At 40.5% G+C, this 18,479-nt stretch overlaps 1 protein-coding gene across 3 annotated transcripts in view; it reads right to left on the bottom strand.

Annotated features, from left to right (window-relative positions):
* The window catches only part of FZD6 (frizzled class receptor 6), a 43,245-nt gene that overhangs the window by 14,760 nt on the left and 10,006 nt on the right, over positions 1-18,479 (bottom strand). For all 3 annotated transcript variants that reach the window (XM_027131577.1, XM_027131575.1, XM_027131576.1), the window contains 2 exons: positions 3,531-3,727; positions 561-1,578 (listed from right to left, as the gene is read on the bottom strand). In XM_027131577.1, coding sequence (XP_026987378.1) covers positions 561-1,578; positions 3,531-3,727 — 1,215 coding nt within the window. The remainder of the gene's footprint in view (positions 1-560; positions 1,579-3,530; positions 3,728-18,479) is intronic.

Genomic DNA, 18,479 nt, shown 5'->3' with positions numbered 1-18,479 from the left:
AAGCATATACAAGCAAAGTATAAGATGATATATACCATTTTATTATAAACCCAAATAAGGTTTTCCCCAACTAACTGAAGAATTAAAAACAACTACTTCTCTCTCTCTCTCTTTTGTTTGGCTGCTCTGTTCAGCTTGCAGAATTTTAGTTCCCCAATCTGGGATTGAACCCTGGCCCCCTGCAGTGGAAGCACCAAGTCCTAACCACTGTACCGCCAGGGAAATCCTGCAAGTTACTTCTCTTTTTCTCCCTATGACAAGGCCTGTTCCTCTGATTCTGTTCTGCAGTACTATTCATTTGCCTTTGCAATCCAATTTAATTTTTAAAAGAATAGCTAAAGGAGGCACTTTACTATTGTAACTGAAGCTAAAACTTCAGGAAAGAACTTTTGGGACACTTACCCTAGTTTCAACTGAGGCGTAGGGAACAACTCCCTCTGTCTATTGGATTTTCTCACCTGAAATCTAATTTTATGGTCATGACTAATTCAAAGATATTTCCAGGGAACATTTGCCATGTTAAAATTAAATAGTGAAATAACACAAATGATAGGTTTTACCTGGTAAGGACATGGGATGTGGTACTGACGACAATGGTCAGAGACCCAAGTTATCTCCCAGGTTATCCTGTTCACTTGCTCATAGACGTAACATCCAAGAAGTGTCACTAATGGCACAAGATACAGGCCACTGAAGACTCCAATTCGAATCATAAATTTCTTTAGTTTCTCTTGGTTCCGGCCATCATGTTGTATAACTTGTCGAACATGATTTAAGGAAATAATGCCAGCTAAAAGAAGAGAGAGCCCGACAAACACACAAAGGCACAGTGGCAAGAGTACAAAGTAGCGAGAGGCATCCAGGTCATAAAGGCCGACAAAGCAAACTCCACTAATATTGTCTCCTTCAACTTTGTTCATAGCAAGAAGCATAACGGTCAGAAAACCTGGTATTCCCCATGCAACAGCATGAAACCACACTGCTTTCTGTTCAATGGCTTCACAACTCCATTTTCTCCCAGCAGCTAAGAACCAAGTAATGGTAAGAATCACCCACCACACAGTGCCAGCCATTGTGAAAAAATACAAAAACATAAACAAAACGGTGCAAGCCTTATTTTGAGAGCCTAGAACAACTGTGTCACCAAGTTCTAGTTTCTCATCTGCCTTATTGCAGGCTGTGCTATTGCCTAGCAAGAATCCAATGAAGTACATAAGAGATACAATGCTGTAACAGACAGAGTAATATATAATTGGTCTCTCAGGGTATCTGAACCTTCTAACATCAATTAAAAAAGTAAGGAATGTAAACAGAGTTGCACAAAGACAAAATATTGAAACTATTCCAATAAAACTTTTTGCAAACTCTAGCTCATCACTTTTAAAATACATGTTGGGGCATGGAGGTGCACATTGGTCAATTCCCAGAAACTTATAGCCTTGTCCCCCAGAAGTCTTAAGATGCCTTGGACACCAAAATCCAATGTCTCTTTGGACTTGTTCTGTTTTCTTGTGAGGACTGAGAAACTCTGTGTGTTGATCAAAAGTTACAGGAACAGACTCGTCACAGTATTGTAATCTGTAAAGATTTTAAAAAATAATACATGAAGTTGACATTTTTGAGTCACTATTTTAATACTCTGCTTTCCAACTATAAGATATTTCCTTATGCATTCGTAACTGATGGGAAGACAAATGAGCTTAAACAGATTACAGCTTTAGAGCTGGGGAGAAAGTTTTGAAGTTGACTAAAAACTTGTAGGTGTTAATGAGGCCCCAACACACTAACAAATATATTAAGTATCAGGCAAGTGAACATGAAAATTCCCTTACTCAGAAAACAATCAATTAATAATTGTTAAATAATTTCTGGTTTCAAGACTAAGTACTTAAGAAAGAATTTATCTTGATTGGTATTCTTTAGACAAAAAAATGCTGGCTTGTCTGTTTAAGCATTTGAAATATGTCTTGGGGAAATAAGTTTTTATTTTCTAGCATCCATGAGCAAAGTAGATCAGCCACATAGTAAGGTGATGACAACTAAAATGACTGAAATGAGATCATTTCCCGGATGGAGAGGACAGAGTTCAAGTGATATCTAAGTTCATAAAGAAGGGCAAGAAGAGGAAGGCCGAGGACCAGCTTAACTCACATCACCATTTTGTTGCAGTGTGGCTGTTTGCCTCCCTTGTTTATGGGCAGACCGGAGAGATAGAAAGGGATATTGCTGTTTTGTGCAGAACTTTATCACTGAGTTGTCTCCACACTCCAGAATTATTTTGGAGGATCTACATAGTTTAGAAATTAGTGGACGTTTTTAAGGAGAAAGCGTTTGAAATATGCTTTAGATAAGAATAGAAAATAATAAAACATATGCCCATAAAAACAACACAGATGTATCTACAAGCTTTTTCAAAAGGTGGTATGTCAGTTTTGTTTTATATCTTTTTAAATAAGGCAATATAACATTACAGATACAGTGTGGACCCTTTTCTGGTCCTATTCTCTCTCTTCCAAAATATTCATTACTACAAGTTCAGTTTTTATTTCTCCTCATGCATTTTAAAATATTTTACTATGTTATTTTCCAACTACAATGTTATATAGTATTATTTTATAGGTTTTGAACTTTATATAAATGACATTGTGCTATATACATCATACTTTTTTTTACTTATGCTATAATTTTTAGATTTATCCATATTGACAGATGTGGGTCAACTGCATTCATCTTAAAACTGTATAGTAGTATTCTAGTGTGTAAGTACATCACAATTTACTCATCATTCTTACAGTGGACTTTCAGACTTTTTCTCATTTAAAAAAATTATGAATAATGTTACAATAAGTATTCTTGCATACGATTCCTTGTTTGTGAAAAAGTTTCTATAGAAGGGGATCTCCTAAGATGTATGGCATGAGCATCTTCACCTTTACTATGTACTAAGTTGTTCTGGAAAGTGATTAGGTATCTACCAGAAATGTATGAGTTCCACAAGGGTCTGTAGTTTCTTCAGTCTACAGAAAAAGAACAAAAAGGGAGCCACCTTCCTTCCCAGATTTATTATATGAGGTGTCTTTATGTTAGTAGAATATTTCAAATTACAAGCTCCCAACATCTAGAGAATAGGAGATAAAAGTAATCAATCAAGACAGATGCAAAAAGGTCCATGAATTGATAATAAGGCCCATTTCTCCCCAGTTTAGGGCAAAGGCACCATCACACATTCTCATAGAACCATGCACCCTCATTTGTTGTATTAACACAGTTGTAATTTTGCATTTATTTTTATGATTATTGGATTACTCTCTGTTCCTCCCACCCCACTGTGAGTTCCCTGAAAACAAGAACCAAGTCTGGTTTTGCTCACCACTGTTTACAGTGTTGATATATAGTAAGTGCCTAACATATATTAAGTGTGCAGTAAACAGCTGCTGACTTAAATAATGAAAGCCTGTCACTAATATTCTGGAAAATTAATACCAATATTGAAATATCATCAGTAGCTTTCAGCTGAAAACATAATTTACCTGTCACATTCAAGTTCCTCAGGCCATCGGATCCCAAAAGTGTCCATTAATTTTTTGCAGTCAGAATACACTTTCTCACAAAATTTACGACAGGGTGGAACCACATCAATTTGCTCTGTGCAGGTTGGTACAAAAGCTTTGCAAAGGAAAGTTTCAACATTTGGTGAACATTCCAGATTTGCAAGAGGAAGAAAAAGCTATTAAGAAAAACAGTGAGATAAGGTTAGAAAACATTTTAATATAACAAATGAATTTTTTGGTATATACTTTTTCACTTAGTCTCCAAAAGAATCTTTAAATCCCACTCTCAATATAATCAAATTTGAGGAGATAATTTTGTTTAGTTAGACATAAGAACCCTTAATACACAGTGAAATATTATTTTATTCAACTATGCATTTTTCAAGAAGACATGCTAAATCAAAACAAATCAAAAGTATGAGTTGATTGCTAGATGAAATAGATCATACAAATATTTAATATGTAAGTATATGCTGAAATACCTTAACACTTTACTGTGCATTCTAGAGAATAAAGGAATGTTTGGGGTGGAGGGAACAGCATGAAAAAGGCATGAGGATCACAAGAACATGGAGTATTCAGGGCAAGAAGTCCCGTATGACTACAAGATAAGGTCAAAGAGGTGAAGTCAAGGACAGAGTAGAGAGAGATGAGACTGGAGAGGTTCTCTGGACCTGATCATAGACAGCACGGATGACATGCTAAATTGCTTGGATTTAAAAATAATGAGTGGGGGGCTTCCCTGGTGGCGCAGTGGTTGAGAGTCCGCCTGCCGATGCAGGGGACGCGGGTTCGTGCCCCGGTCCAGGAAGATCCCACATGCCGCAGAGCGGCTGGGCCCGTGAGCCATGGCCGCTGAGCCTGCGCGTCCGGAGCCTGTGCTCCGCAACGGGAGAGGCCACAACAGTGAGAGGCCCGCGTACCGCAAAAAAAAAAAAAAAAACAAGAAAAACGAGTGGGATACTATGGGACAGTTGTAAGCAGGAGGTGTCTCTACAGTCTGACAGCTAAGTTTGAATGCTAGCTCCACATTTACTAGTTTTATAACTTTGGCAAGTTACTTAAATTCTCTGTGCCTTAGTTTCTTCATCTGTAAACTGGCAATAATAACAGTACCTGTCTCATAAGATCATTGTGAATACTAAGTTAATAAATGTAAAGCATTTATAACAGTGTCTGGCATACAGGTAAGTACTCAATAATTATTAGTTATTGTGATTACCCTTTAGAGAGTGTGGATAGGTTCTGGAAAAACATGATGGATTGAGCACATATGTTTATCTCCTTTCCCTCCTCCTTGCTTCCTTAGTAACATGACAATAAAGAAAACAAAAGGTACTAATCTATTAGTAAGTGAACAAGAGAAACTACATTAGCATATCTGAGTTTTCCAAAAAACAAAAATGAAACAAAACAACAAAAAAGAAAGCCCTAAACTTTGAGCGACAGAAAGCTATTAGAGGAGTGATAAGTCACTTAACGGGACAAAGCTGGAGTGGAGGGATTCACATGAGAATGAGCTGATTTGCCCTATAGAATCTGAGAGGCTCAGTTCTTTGAAGCACCAAGTAGCATAAAAGGCTAAAATTGGAGGAATGTTTATAAAATTACTTCCTCACTATGTCACCCCCCATCCCCACCCAGGCAGCCAGATGACCACCGCATTCTACCAGAGTTGTTTCCAGAAGAGATGGCACTAGAGACGTTCTGCACTTGGGTATCAGGCACAGAGCAGGGCAGAAGTACAATCCACAGTGACGAAAGGGGGACTGAGTAAGAGTCTAGCTACAGAAACAGGAAGCCCTCATCTTTTCCTGCTCTATTCCTAAAAGGCTGGCAAACAGGCATATACCTACCATCCCCAATCTTTGAAAAAACCCAACAGTCTTGGAGAAAAGACCTCTCTCTACACATTGACAATGAAAAAGCTAGTCAACCTCAAGCTCACCTTACCATGAAGCCCACCAGTGACCAGTCCCATTCATGCACACAGAGCTTTTCAGGGCCCCACAAACATGAATGGGCAGCCAAGGATCATCAGGCATTTGAAGAAAGCATCATGAAAGACAGAGACCAAAACAAGCAAGCAGATAAAAGGAAATTTGGAGGAAATAGAGACTATGCAGGGAACAGAAGAAAACAAATCACAAAACAAACAAAACCCTGAAGAGCTTAAGTGAGAAGCTATCGCTTCCATTACAGAAGAATAAGATGCTATGGAAAATTTAAAAATAGTAAGATAGCTGAAATTAAAAACTCTATAGAAGGATTAGAAGATAAAGCTGAAGGAAGAGATGGACAATAGGAGGATCACTCCAAGTGCCCAACTCCTGACTAAAGGACCTCCAGAAAGAAACAAGGAAAATGCGAATTGGGGTGATAATCAAAGAAGAAATTAAGAACATTTCTCAGAACAGAAGGATACCAGCTTCCACTTAAAAGGTTGGCAGCACACTGCAATCCTGCTACTAAAACATTTCTGGGCTAAAATGTCAGTCAATGAACTCTCTTTTACAGAGATCTCTCTCACATTCTCCTCTTTTTCCAAACCTCCAGTTCCACACCCCATCCTCTCAGTTGATGATTCTGTTCCTAGTTCACTGAGAAATCAGAAATAACCAGAAGACAACTTCCTTATTCTCTCACAAAAGGTACCAAACCTAACTGCAGCTTATCCACATTCTCTGCCTTCACTATTTAAACAGCTGAACAGCTTGAACTCCTAACCAACCAAGTCTTCCATTTGTACACTGGATCTCTTCCCACTTGTCTAGTCAAGGACTTTGCTCTGGTAACTGTCCTGTCTCCTATTCTTGCAGTAATTTCCCCCTCTGTGTTGCAGTGATTCCCCCATCATACAAACTTACTTATTATCTCTCACCATAAAAAAAAAATCTTTCCTTGGGCTTCCCTGGTGGCGCAGTGGTTAAGAATCCGCCTGCCAAGGCAGGGGACATGGGTTCGATCCCTGGTCCGGGAAGATCCCACATGCCGTGGAGCAGCTAAGCCTGTGCACCACAACTACTGAACCTGCGCTCTAGAGCCTGTGAGCCACAACTATTGAGCCTGCATGCCACAACCACCGAAGCCCGTGAGCCTAGAGCCCGTGCTCCACAACAAGAGAAGCCACCGCAATGAGAAGCCCTCGCATCACAATGAACAGTAGCCCCCGCTCACCGCAACTAGAGAAAGCCCGCGTGCAGCAACAAAGACCCAACGCAGCCAAAAATTAAAAAAAAAAAAGTCTTTCCTTGACTCCACATTCCCACCCCCACCCAGCTATTACTTCATTTTTCTCTTCCTCTCTATAGAAGAAACCCTGAAAACAGTTGTCTTTACCCACTTTCTCCAATTCTGCTCTTCCATTTCCTTTTGAGCCCACTCTCCAATCAGGTTTTGTCCCCATACTTCAATGAAACAGCTTGTCAGAGTTACCAATAAACTTCAGATTGTCAAATCCAATGGTCAATTGAGTCCTCATCCTACTCAACTCTTTAACATTTGACACAGTGGGATCCTGTCCTCCTCCTGAGACACTTTTTTCAATTGGCTTCTAGAATACGAATTTTCCTGAATTTCTACGGATCTCACTGTCTGTTCCTTTTCTGATTTCTTCCATTTCTCAAGTCTCAATATTGAAGAGCTCCAGGGCTCAATCCTCAGACCTCTACCCTATGTATACCCACTCCTCAGGAGAAACTAATCCAGAATCATGGTATTAAATACCAACTATACATGAAGGATTCACAAATTTATTTCTGGCCTCCATCTCTCCTGTGAACCCTAGACTTGAATGACCATCTGCCTTCTGGACAACTCCACTTGGCTGTCAACACATTATCTCAAACCCACCATGTCCAAAACACAACTCAAACCCACTACACCCTATCCCCCAAACACTCCCTTAGTCTCCCCATCTCAGTAATGTGGTACCACCATTCATCAAGTTACTCAGGCCAAGAATCTAAACATTCATCCTCTACTCCTCTCTTTCTCTCACCCCATATCCAATCCATCAGCAAATCCTATTGGCTCTCCTTCCAAAATATATTTCAAATTTGACCATTTCTCACTGTTATTAAGTTACCACATCTTAGCCAGTATATCTTTCACCTAGACTATTGAAATAGCCTGCTAACAGGTCTCACTACTTACCACTCTTGCTAATCTTACAATTTCTGTACCAATCCATACTCCTACCGATGTGATTCTTTAAAATGCAAGTGTGTCCTTGTTCAAAAGACCCCAATAGAAAAAATTTCAAAGTCCTTACCAAGTCCTATAAGGCCCTAAATTTCCTGGCCCTTAGCTATGTCTCCAGTTTCATTTTGTAACTCCTTTTCTTACTCCGTTGCCACCAAACTGGTCTTTTGCCTCTCAACATTCCATGTATATGTCTGCTTCAGGATTTGCATTTGCTGTTCCCTTCATCTAGAACACTCTTCCACCAGGTAGTCACATGGCTTGTGTCTCTGCTCAACTGGGTCTCTGTTCAACGGTTACCTCAGAGAGGCATTCCCTGCCCACCCTACGTAAAAAAGTATACTGTCATTCTCAGTTCCATTATTATATTTTGTATTTCTTTATAGTCCTTATCAGTACGTGATATTTCATTATGTTACTAGTTTATATGTTCACTAGTTTATTTCTTAATTTCTGCCTTCACCACTAGAATGTAAATTCCAGGAACGGAAGGGATTTTATCTTTTTTTTTTTACTGCTGTATCCACAGTGCCTAGAACTGTGTGTGTATAGAGTGATTTCTCTATAAATACTTACTGAATAAACAATAACTATCTAGATCAATGAATGAACAATGACAAGGCACGTCCAAAAATTTCAGAGTATCAAGATAAAGAAAAGATCATAAATATTTCCAGATAGAAAAAAACAGGTCACATGCAAAGGAATTAAATTCTGACTATTTGGTAATATCAGATGCTAGAAGGCAATGCAGAAATAATTTCTAAAATTCTGAAGGAATATTACTTTCAACCTAGAATGCTATACCCAACCAAACATTTAGGTGACAGTAAAATAATGACCTTTTTGGCCCTGTAAGGAAGCGAAATTTTTAACTTTCAAATATGGTTTTTTAGGAAGCAATTATAGGATGTAGTATTCCTAAAACCAACTGAAGGAGTACATGAATAAACTAGGAAGGAAAATGACCTGGGACTCGGGAACTAGTTGATCCAACACTAAGCATGGCAAGGGGAAGCCAAAGCACGACAGCTACGCATTTAGACCAGAAAGAAGTCAGAGCATATTGATAGGAGGACAGACAGCTGAAGGAGGAAGATCTCCAAGGGGATGGGAGTGGGGGATTGGAACTGACAGATTATATGATATTCTGAGCATCTGAGATAATTACTGCTATATGTCTAACAGGTCTGCTGGGATATCTAAAAAAATTTAACCATAGGCACACAGAAAACAAAGCAAATGGGGAAAAATGCAGTTGCTGCATTAACTACGTGGGTGGGGGGAGGTTTTATGGAAATAAATGCAATCAAAGTATACTACTTGACTCAGCAGTGAAAAAAAATTGTATTAAGAGGCTGAGAGGAGAAGTAAAAGTGGTAAAGTAAGAGAAATATATTATCAACTACCATAATGAAGGAAAGACTAAAAGTCTACTGCCTGAAGTTCTAAATTGATGAATCCAAATAACACACTAAGCATATTAGGTAGAATATGGCCTATGTAGCAGAGGAACACCTAAAAGAGTTCAAAGTGGCTGCCACTGGGGAGGAGGACTGGGTGGCGATAGAGAACAGTGGACAGGGATTATTGTTTTTCTGTTAAAAGTCATTAATAATGAGGGTTTTTTCCCAGCTTTATTCGGGTACAATTGATGTACGATGAACTGAACATGTATAAAGTCCACACATTGATGGGTTTTGAAATCATTACCATAATCAAGGTAACAAATTCATCCATCACTACCAGAAGTTTCCTCTTGCCTCTTGGTAATCCCTCCTCTTATCTCCCCTCTCAACACCCTCTTCCGCCACCTGTAACCTTCCCTGGCAACCACTGATCTGTTTTCTGTCACTAAAGAGTGGTATTTTCTAGAATTTTTCATAAATTTATATAGTATATTTTCTTTTTTGTCTGGCTTCTTTCACTCAGCATCATTTTGAGATTCATCCTGTTGTTCTGTGCATCAATACTTCATTCTTTTTAATTGCTGAGTGGTACTCTATTGTATGGCTATACCATAATTTGTTTATCCATTCACCTGTTGACGGACAGTATGAAGTACCTGTGGGACATTTGAGTGTGGATGTCTACTAACAGGAAGTTAAACAAATAGAGCTCTGCAGGCGAGAGACTTTAGGTTAAGGATATAGATGTGGAAGTCATCATTATATAAACAGTAACTGAAATAACTGAATGTAATTATCCAAAGAGAACATGTAGAGTTAGACGAAAAATTGGATTCAAAAATCTGATTCAGGGGCTTCCCTGGTGGCGCAGTGGTTGAGAATCCGCCTGCCGATGCAGGGGGTCACGGGTTCGTGCCCCGGTCCGGGAAGATCCCACGTGCAGCGGAGCGGCTGGGCCCGTGAGCCATGGCCGCTGAGCCTGCGTGACCGGAGCCTGTGCTGCGCAACGGGAGAGGCCACAGCAGTGAGAGGCCCGCTCACCACAAAAAAAAAAAAAAAGAAAGAAAGAAAATCTATAGCTGTACAAAAAAACAGGGGAAGGGTCTCATCAGTGAGCTATGAACACTGAGACATCTCTGAAAAATAAATAGGAGAATGAGGACTTCTATTTTCAGCACTGTGACCAATTAAATATCTCTGGCCACAACACATTCAGATTCTACATAAACTGCAACAGATATACATTAAAATGCATTGCTGAGTACTGCATACACCTAATAAAATAGCATAAAATATGTAAAATGAAAAGCAACAAATCTATAAGAAGAAGTGGACAATTCCATGACAATTCCAATTGTCAGACAATTTCTGACAATTCCACAATCAGAAATTTCAATTCATATTTCTTAGTAAATGAAAGGCCAAGCAGACAAAAAAAGATTAATAAGTAAATATGAGATGTGATTACAATACTACAATTAACAAGTCTCATTTAAAGGGCACATACAGAACCCACACCCAACAATTAGAGGACAAGAGCTGTGGAGGACTTTGGACCAGTGGAGAATTCACCCTGCCCTGATGGGGCAGTGACTGAGCAAAGACAGGGCTGCCACGGTTGTACACTGTATCTCCCTTATCTGAATGGTGCTGAGGCCTAAACCTTTGCCACCTAACAAGAGCTTGTTGGAGAGCAAACAGTAGGGTACTTTTCTCAATTTTCTCTGTCTGGAGGGGGAGAATGCCCAGCTTGTGTGAGTATCCTCCTCTCGAACTGAGGTGGAATAAAGGGAGGCATGGGCAACTGGTAGCATTTACCTCCTTTGTTTCCTTACATTTCCAAGTAAGCCTAGTTCCTACAAATTTTGAGTGTCTGGTAATCAACTCTTATGATGGAAATAATTAAAACACACTATTTAATTGTTCTAACTCAGAGCCATTCTACAATAGCTATAAATAAATTGATGGTCAGCACTTAAGAACTATTATTGTCCAGGGCAGACGAAATGAAAGTAACACATGTACTTTTTGCTATATTAGAACAATTTTCTTATGGGGCAAACATGCAAGTCACATCCTCTGTTTAATTCTTCTAGAGTGCCAACACTGGTTAATCCAATAACGTTGCTGCTCATGCAATCTGCAGGGATAAATCAGATGCTGAAAACTCAAATACCTTCAGTGGCCAGGCAGATAAATTCAGAAGAGTATAAGACAGCAGGAGTAGTTGGGGAGCAGCTGCTACTCAGTTCTAGTGGACTGTTATTGGAGAGTGGGAGCACAGAGCTGTTAGGTATTTCAATTTTTCATAAGAAAACAGAACCCAGATTTGTACGTGAAATCTCCAAATTTAAAAAAATTTTAATGTGAACATTTAAAATAATGTACAGGAAAAACAAAACATGTCTTCAGATCAGATCTAATGTGGGTCACTAATGTTCACGCTCTGTTGCAAACTAATAGACATAAAGAAATTTTTTTAGATTTGGAAGGAACCTGAGTAGACTTTTAAGACTGTTGTTTTTAAAATGTGTGTGTGCATTCTGCCAAGGATTAGTTTCTTTAACGAAGAGGTTACAAAGAAGCTTAATATATTAAATAAATAAAAGCACAGCTGCTCCCGCTGAACAGGAAGCCCTCCCTCTGAGACACCTCTCACCACTCCCCTTCCCCACCAGTGACCTCAAAGCACCTCCAGAGATCACAGTTTGAAAACTACTGAGCTAATCCATTTTCTCAGATTACGAGTGAGAAAATGAAATCCAATTTCTCATTGAAATTGTTACTGAAATCCCAAATCTAGCCTAAATTAGAATTAAGTGCCCTTATTCCTGAGCTAATGCTACTAATAATAAATGAGATTTATTCAGCACCTATCATAAACTAGGCACTGTGCTTTCTCATATACCAGTTGTTTTTACAATAATCCTGTGAGAGGGATGTTGTTTTTGCTCGGGCTTCTCATTGCGGTGGCTTCTCTTGTGGAGCACAGTCTTCAGTAGTTGCTGCGCATGGGCTCAGTAGTTGTGGCCCACGGGCTTAGTTGCTCTGCGGCATGTGGGATCTTCCTGGACCAGGGATCGAACCCGCATCCTCTGCATTGGCAGGCGGATTCTTAACCACTGTGCCACCAGGGAAGTCCCTGAGAGGGATATTCTTATCTCTACTTTGCAGATGAGGAAACTGAGGCTCTTCGAGCACCTTTCATAGGGTCACATAAGTAGTAAATGGCAATCAGGATAGGAACCTGGGTCCAAATGACTCCAGATCTGTCCTCTGCAACCCTGATACTAAGTTGCCACCCAACTCTCCCTGAAAATTACCCTTCCCCAAAGCATGAGACCGGCAGGAATGCCAATAAGAATGAAGGGGAAGAAGGATATCAAAAGAGTACTGAGAATCTTCTAACATGAAACAAAACTCAACAAATGTTCACAGGACACATTAATCAAAGACAGTAAAACCTCAAACTATGTTTATCATATTCAGATGATACATGTACCTCCTGAAGCAGGTAATTCTGGAACAGGTAATTTTTAAAATCAATCAATCTATCTATATAAAAAAATTTTTTTTGGCCACGCCACGCAGCTTGCAGTATCTTAGTTCCCCGACCAGGGATCGAAACCGTGCCCCCTGCAGTGCAAGCTTGGAGTCCTAACCACAGGACACCAGGGAATTCCCTGGAACAGATAATTTTAGAACAAATAATAGCACTTTAAATAATGGATAGTCAGCCTGTTATTTAACTCATCCCAGATGGCTGAAAAAACAGAATGAGCATATTTCCCTAATTGTTTAAATAAAATTCTTGACAGGAATCTTTTATGTTCTTCCACAAAATGTCCTAGGTATCATTCTCAGAAACCAAACCTTGACTGAGATGGAAAGACTACTAACCTGACTCACTGTGACATTTCTTGTGTCCTTAATCGTTTTTTTTTTTTTTTTTGTGGTACGCGGGCCTCTCACTGTTGTGGTCTCTTCCGTTGCGGAGCACAGGCTCCAGACGCGCAGGCTCCGGACGCGCAGGCTCAGCGGCCATGGCTCAAGGGACCAGCCGCTCCGCGGCATGTGGGATCCTCCCGGACTCGGGCACGAACCCGTGTCCCCTGCATCGGCAGGCGGACTCTCAACCATTGCGCCACCAGGGAAGCCCTTGTGTCCTTAATCGTATACTCAGAATATCATATTATTAAACTAGTATTTAGCATGGTAAGTGCTATGTAAACCCATGAACTAAGCAATGATTCAAACTTTCTAGGCTCTTCAGTCCGTTCCCTCTCTCCTCCCTGAACGACACACCTTCTTCAACTCTCTCAGTAACCCAGAGCCTTCATGGTCTCACACAAGAATTTCTCCTTTTCAAATTTTATTCTCAAAGAAGGCTCAGAAACTCACCCAATAACTAACCACAGCATTAAAAAAATCAATGCTGCTTTTGAAATTCTAGCATTAGGTAATAATTAAAATAGTCCTGTTGATTATACTTTTAACACTCAGAGAAATAAAAGGTAGGAAACTTTAAGAAAATGGTCAGTTCCTGGTAGAAATCCTGTGGTAGTTACTATCAGTACTAGCAAGAACAAGGAAGAAGAGGGCAATTAAGAAGGCAAACTATACCTCCATTCTGAAAAAGAGCAGAGCCAAACTATGATATATAGACAATGAGAACCAAAATACATGGAGTATTTTATATAATCCTTTGCTGGAAATAATGCCAGCATTGTAATTCTGGTTCCAGCTCTGTCATTAACTGCTGGTGTCACCTTTGGCAGATAATTTTCTGTCTTTGAGTCTCAGAGCATTCATCAGTAAAATGAACACGATGAACTACTGGATGGTCTCTAAGGACACTTTATGGCTCAGAAAGTTTATGAAGAGGGTAACAAAGACTTGAATAGCAGAGCTGGACATAAATTTCAAAGCAACTGTAGGTACCACAATGAAATTTTCTCCTTGTAGTTAACTAACTCTGTCTTGCACTGAGCTTTACAATGAACATTTCCATATCCATCTGCCCAGCAGTCCTATTTTGGGGAATCCCAAAGTAGGTGGGATGCTACAGAAGCTTAAGGACAGATGCAGGGGTGCAACCTGACAACAAAAACATAGGGACATAATCTAAGCTTGGCCACGTGGATGCTCCAGGTGTTGAGATTCTTGTATAAAAGAACAGTCAGATTATTTGAGGCAGTTGCAGTGGGATCAATAATACCCACAGTGCCAAAATAAGTGTCCAGGGACAATGGTTCAGGAAGTGTCCACTGGCATTGGCACTGGTGACAGACTGATCTTATGGTATGATCTTAGCTGTGTTCTGGTTCCCTGTGCTTCTCCCTGGTTCTCCAGCCTCTCCGTTGATGCAACAAGCTACCCAACATCCACCCATTTTCTGCTTCAGTTAGTCAAAGTTGGTTTCTATTGTTTGCAACCAAGAAGACCAACTGGCATAAAAATTATATAAAGAACAAGTTGTAAGTGACCTTGGTGAAATGGGAAGAATTCTAGAACTGGTTTTCTGGACTAACTGGGGCCAAAAGCGAGCAAACATTCTGTCAGTATTTAAAGATGGAAATCTGGCAGCCCATGGTATGTAGCAGAAAAACAACTAATTGCATTATTCTTATAATCACTTAGATTCAAAGAACTTCTTAGAATTATGTGCCCAGTAAAGACAAGGCTGAGTGGCTGCTGCCAGACAAGCAGAGAAAGGCATAAAGACCATCACATATTCAAGGACTATGGGCTGAAGTGACTGCTTCTAGGGGCGCTGTTCGGCTTAGGAAGAGAGCGATATACTGGCATCCCTGAATTCTTGGCTCAAGGTGTGGAGTGAAACAGAAAGATTAAAAAGATGCAGCCCACTCCAGATTGGGAGGTGGCAGATTTAATAAGCAAGAAAACTTAAATACGAGCCTTGTCTTGGGATGAGCAGATCTCCGTACCCGCCAGCCAGAATCTTAAAAGTTTATATAGAGGCCTTCACTGGGCTCAGTCACACATACTGTCCAGGTGATCTCAGCACCACTTTACTATCTCAAGGCTGAAGTTGAAAACCAAAGGCACAGTTTGATCCTGCAGGTTGCCAAATTATATCAGTTAAATTTGCTTCCCTTTCACATTGGAGATCCAGTGATATTGTGATAAGAAGGCAGTGGGACGTCAAGATCTGAAGCAGGGATACATGACAAGGTTCAGAGTCCCCACACAGGACTCTGAACCCCCAGCCCTCAAAGCAGACCCTCATCCCTGGTCTGTTGAGGCACTCATCTGAAAGATTTACTTTGTAAGAAGCAAATAAATAGCCTCATACCCCATCCCCACCACGCTTCAATGTCTCAATCTATAAGAAGAGTTCTACCCCATCATGCCCTGGGAGGGTCAAGTCAAAATTAAATCTGAAAAAAAGGATTATACATTATTTGTAAGACACTATACATTTATATTGGTTTGAGGGTGCTGGATTATGGAGGAAAGAACAAAATTTTAGATGGTGCTAATACTGATAGGAGTGTATTGATTCTAGATTCAACGTGCTAGCTTCAGAGACTGGGCTTTTTACAGGGGCTTGGTGGGACCCTGTTGGAGGAGATAATCGAGAGGACATGACCCATGAGCTGGACCCTGGCAAACGGAAGTCCCTCATCCCCTCTCCTGTCCTTTGAAGGTATGTTCCACTGGCCTTCCCCGCACTACAAGCTGCCCAAGGCCTCAGCCTTGAGAGTAAAGTGGTGCTGAGATCACCTGGACGGTATGTGTGACTGAGCCCAGTGAAGGCCTCTATATAAACTTTTAAGATTCTGGCGGGTGGGTGCGGAGATCTGCTCTTCTTGTGGCCACCCAAGACAAGCCTCATATATAAGTTTTCTTGCTTATTAAATCTGCCACCTACCAATCTGGAGTGGTCTGCCTCTTCTTCAGTCTCTCCCTGCCCTCTGTGTACGGGGGCCAATTTCAGATTACACAGGGGCAACTCCGGAGGAGGATGCGAACTAACAGATCCCAAACCCAACCCAGTGTAATTTCCCAAGCCCAGGTGTGTCTACTTCAAATAGCTGTATTTCACAATAGCACAATCACCATACTGGCTTCTTGGATAAACATTTTATTCCCTCTAGCCTATTAGTGGTAAGTGGGTACCACTACCTCTGGCAGCCACCACACAAGGCAGGGACTTGCAGCCAGCAGGGCTGGGGACCAACCCCACCTACCAGGGTGCTCACAGTTGTTAGCCCTGTCACAACAGAAGGGCCCACACAGCCCACATAGTGGGCACCCCTAGAGCATACAGCTCTGGTGGCCAGAGGGGAGTGTTCTACTGGGCCCCACAGGACGTCTCTTACATAAGACCAATTCGCCAAGATTGGGAAACATAACTTACCTACCCAATACATAGAAATAAGCACAAGGAATTTGGCAAAATGAGGAGACAGAGGACAAAACAAAAAACATTAGAGGTCTCCCTCTACCATGATAGAAAATCAAAAGCAATACTGTAGACAGGGCTTTCAGAGATGAGTGACACCATCAAAAACAGATTCAGGGGTAGTAATCGGTGGCACCTGTCCATTTTAACTGGATGTGTTATTAATACATTGTCTTAAGCAACCTTAATCAAATGGCTAAAGTACTTTTCCAGATGTGATCTCTCTACTATAGCAAATCAGTACAGCCTTGGCAACACATATGCAGCTCTTATCTGGCCAATGCTTTTTCCTCCAAAAGGAATTTACTTTCACCTAACAAGGACAGCAACACATCTTCCCCAACTTGCCTTAGAGCAGTCATTCTCTAAGAGTGGTCCCTGAAGCAGCAACAGCACGCCCCACTGGAAACTTGTTAGAAGTAACTTCTCCATCCCACCCCAGATCTACTGATTCGGGAATTCTGGAGGTGGTGTCAGTGATCTGTGTTTTAACAAGCCCTTCAAACGATTCTGATGCACACCAGAGTGTGAGAAGCACCACCTTAGAGTAATATCAGCTCTTCAGCTCTGTGCCTCAATTTCATTTGACCAGAGACTCTGACCATATCACTATTTCACAGGACATCACGCTGGCCCATCATATTTAGGACATAAAGCTGGTGAGGCCATAGGTATGTACCAATGAGGAGATTAACCCTACATAAATAAAAGGAACCTTCCACTTTGATTCTGCTAATGGTTCCTGGTAGACATTGGACACAATTATGGGACATCTAGAGATCATCAGCCCAAGACCTCTCATGAACTGGGTGTTTTCCAGTCACCTATTTATGACATCAGGTGTAGCCAATATGATTCCCTCTTCAAGTGGCCGGAGTAGATTTTAAAGACACAGGAAAGCAGCATGAGCGTACTACTCACACTCTCAGAATGCCTACTTCTGTCATACTGCACCTTGTCCTTAAAACACACCAGCTAGCTCCCCATGATCTAATGACATGATAATGGAAGGGACCATAGTATAGACCCGGGGTTGCTGGTGCTATAAGGTCCTGAAGAGAAACTCTGGGTTAACAGGCTAATAGAGAGGGATCAAAAGAAGAAAAATATTTTGATTTTAAGAAATACATAAAGCTAAGCCTAAGCAGAGTGGGCTTGTGGCAGTATCTTGCCTGCACCTTGCCTCCCTTAGCAATAAAGATGCAGGTTATATAGACATTTGTCACTTTCCTGAAGCATGAATCAGAATCCCCCTGGTACATGGAAGAAGCCACTTTACTAGTGACCAAGGCCAAGTGACCGTAAAGCATCTGATTTTCATCTCAGGATTTGTGCTTTCTACTCATGGTGTCACACAGTAACTCTCAAGAAGTGGTAAGAGCTTTATTTCTTACTTTAAAATGTCACCAAAAAGAAAGCCAACCTCTAGTGATAGTAATGAAAATTGAGAAAAAGTGAAGAAGTTTAAAAAAATGATTGAAAAAAAAAGTGGTGCGCCTTAGGTAGGCAACAGACTCACTAAAGATCTAAAGGGGTCCTTAAATGTTTACACTTCACAGAGCAAATACTGTCAAAGTGGTTACAAGAGTTGAGTAAATTCTTTGAGAATGTTAATGGACTACTGTATAATCAAGTGGTACAAACTCTGCCACTTATTATCATGAATGTGACCAATCTCAGGCAAGTCAACTTCTTTTTAAAAAATGCAAACCAGGGCCTGGAATACAAGACAAGAATAAAAAACAGAAATTTGCATTATTTCCACAACAGAAAACTTGTTATTTTTAAAGTAGTTCTTAGCAAGCACTACAAATTTTAAACTATTTCTCCAAAAGACCTTTGCTTTAGAAATTAGACAAAGATATATAGTAAGTGGTTGGTACTGCA

The sequence above is a fragment of the Aethalodelphis obliquidens genome, unplaced genomic scaffold, assembly GCF_003676395.1.
Source record: "Aethalodelphis obliquidens isolate GAN/ISIS:26980383/991018 unplaced genomic scaffold, ASM367639v1 scaffold39, whole genome shotgun sequence".
Taxonomy (NCBI): domain Eukaryota; kingdom Metazoa; phylum Chordata; class Mammalia; order Artiodactyla; family Delphinidae; genus Aethalodelphis; species Aethalodelphis obliquidens.
This window is presented reverse-complemented; position numbering and strand designations above follow the sequence as displayed.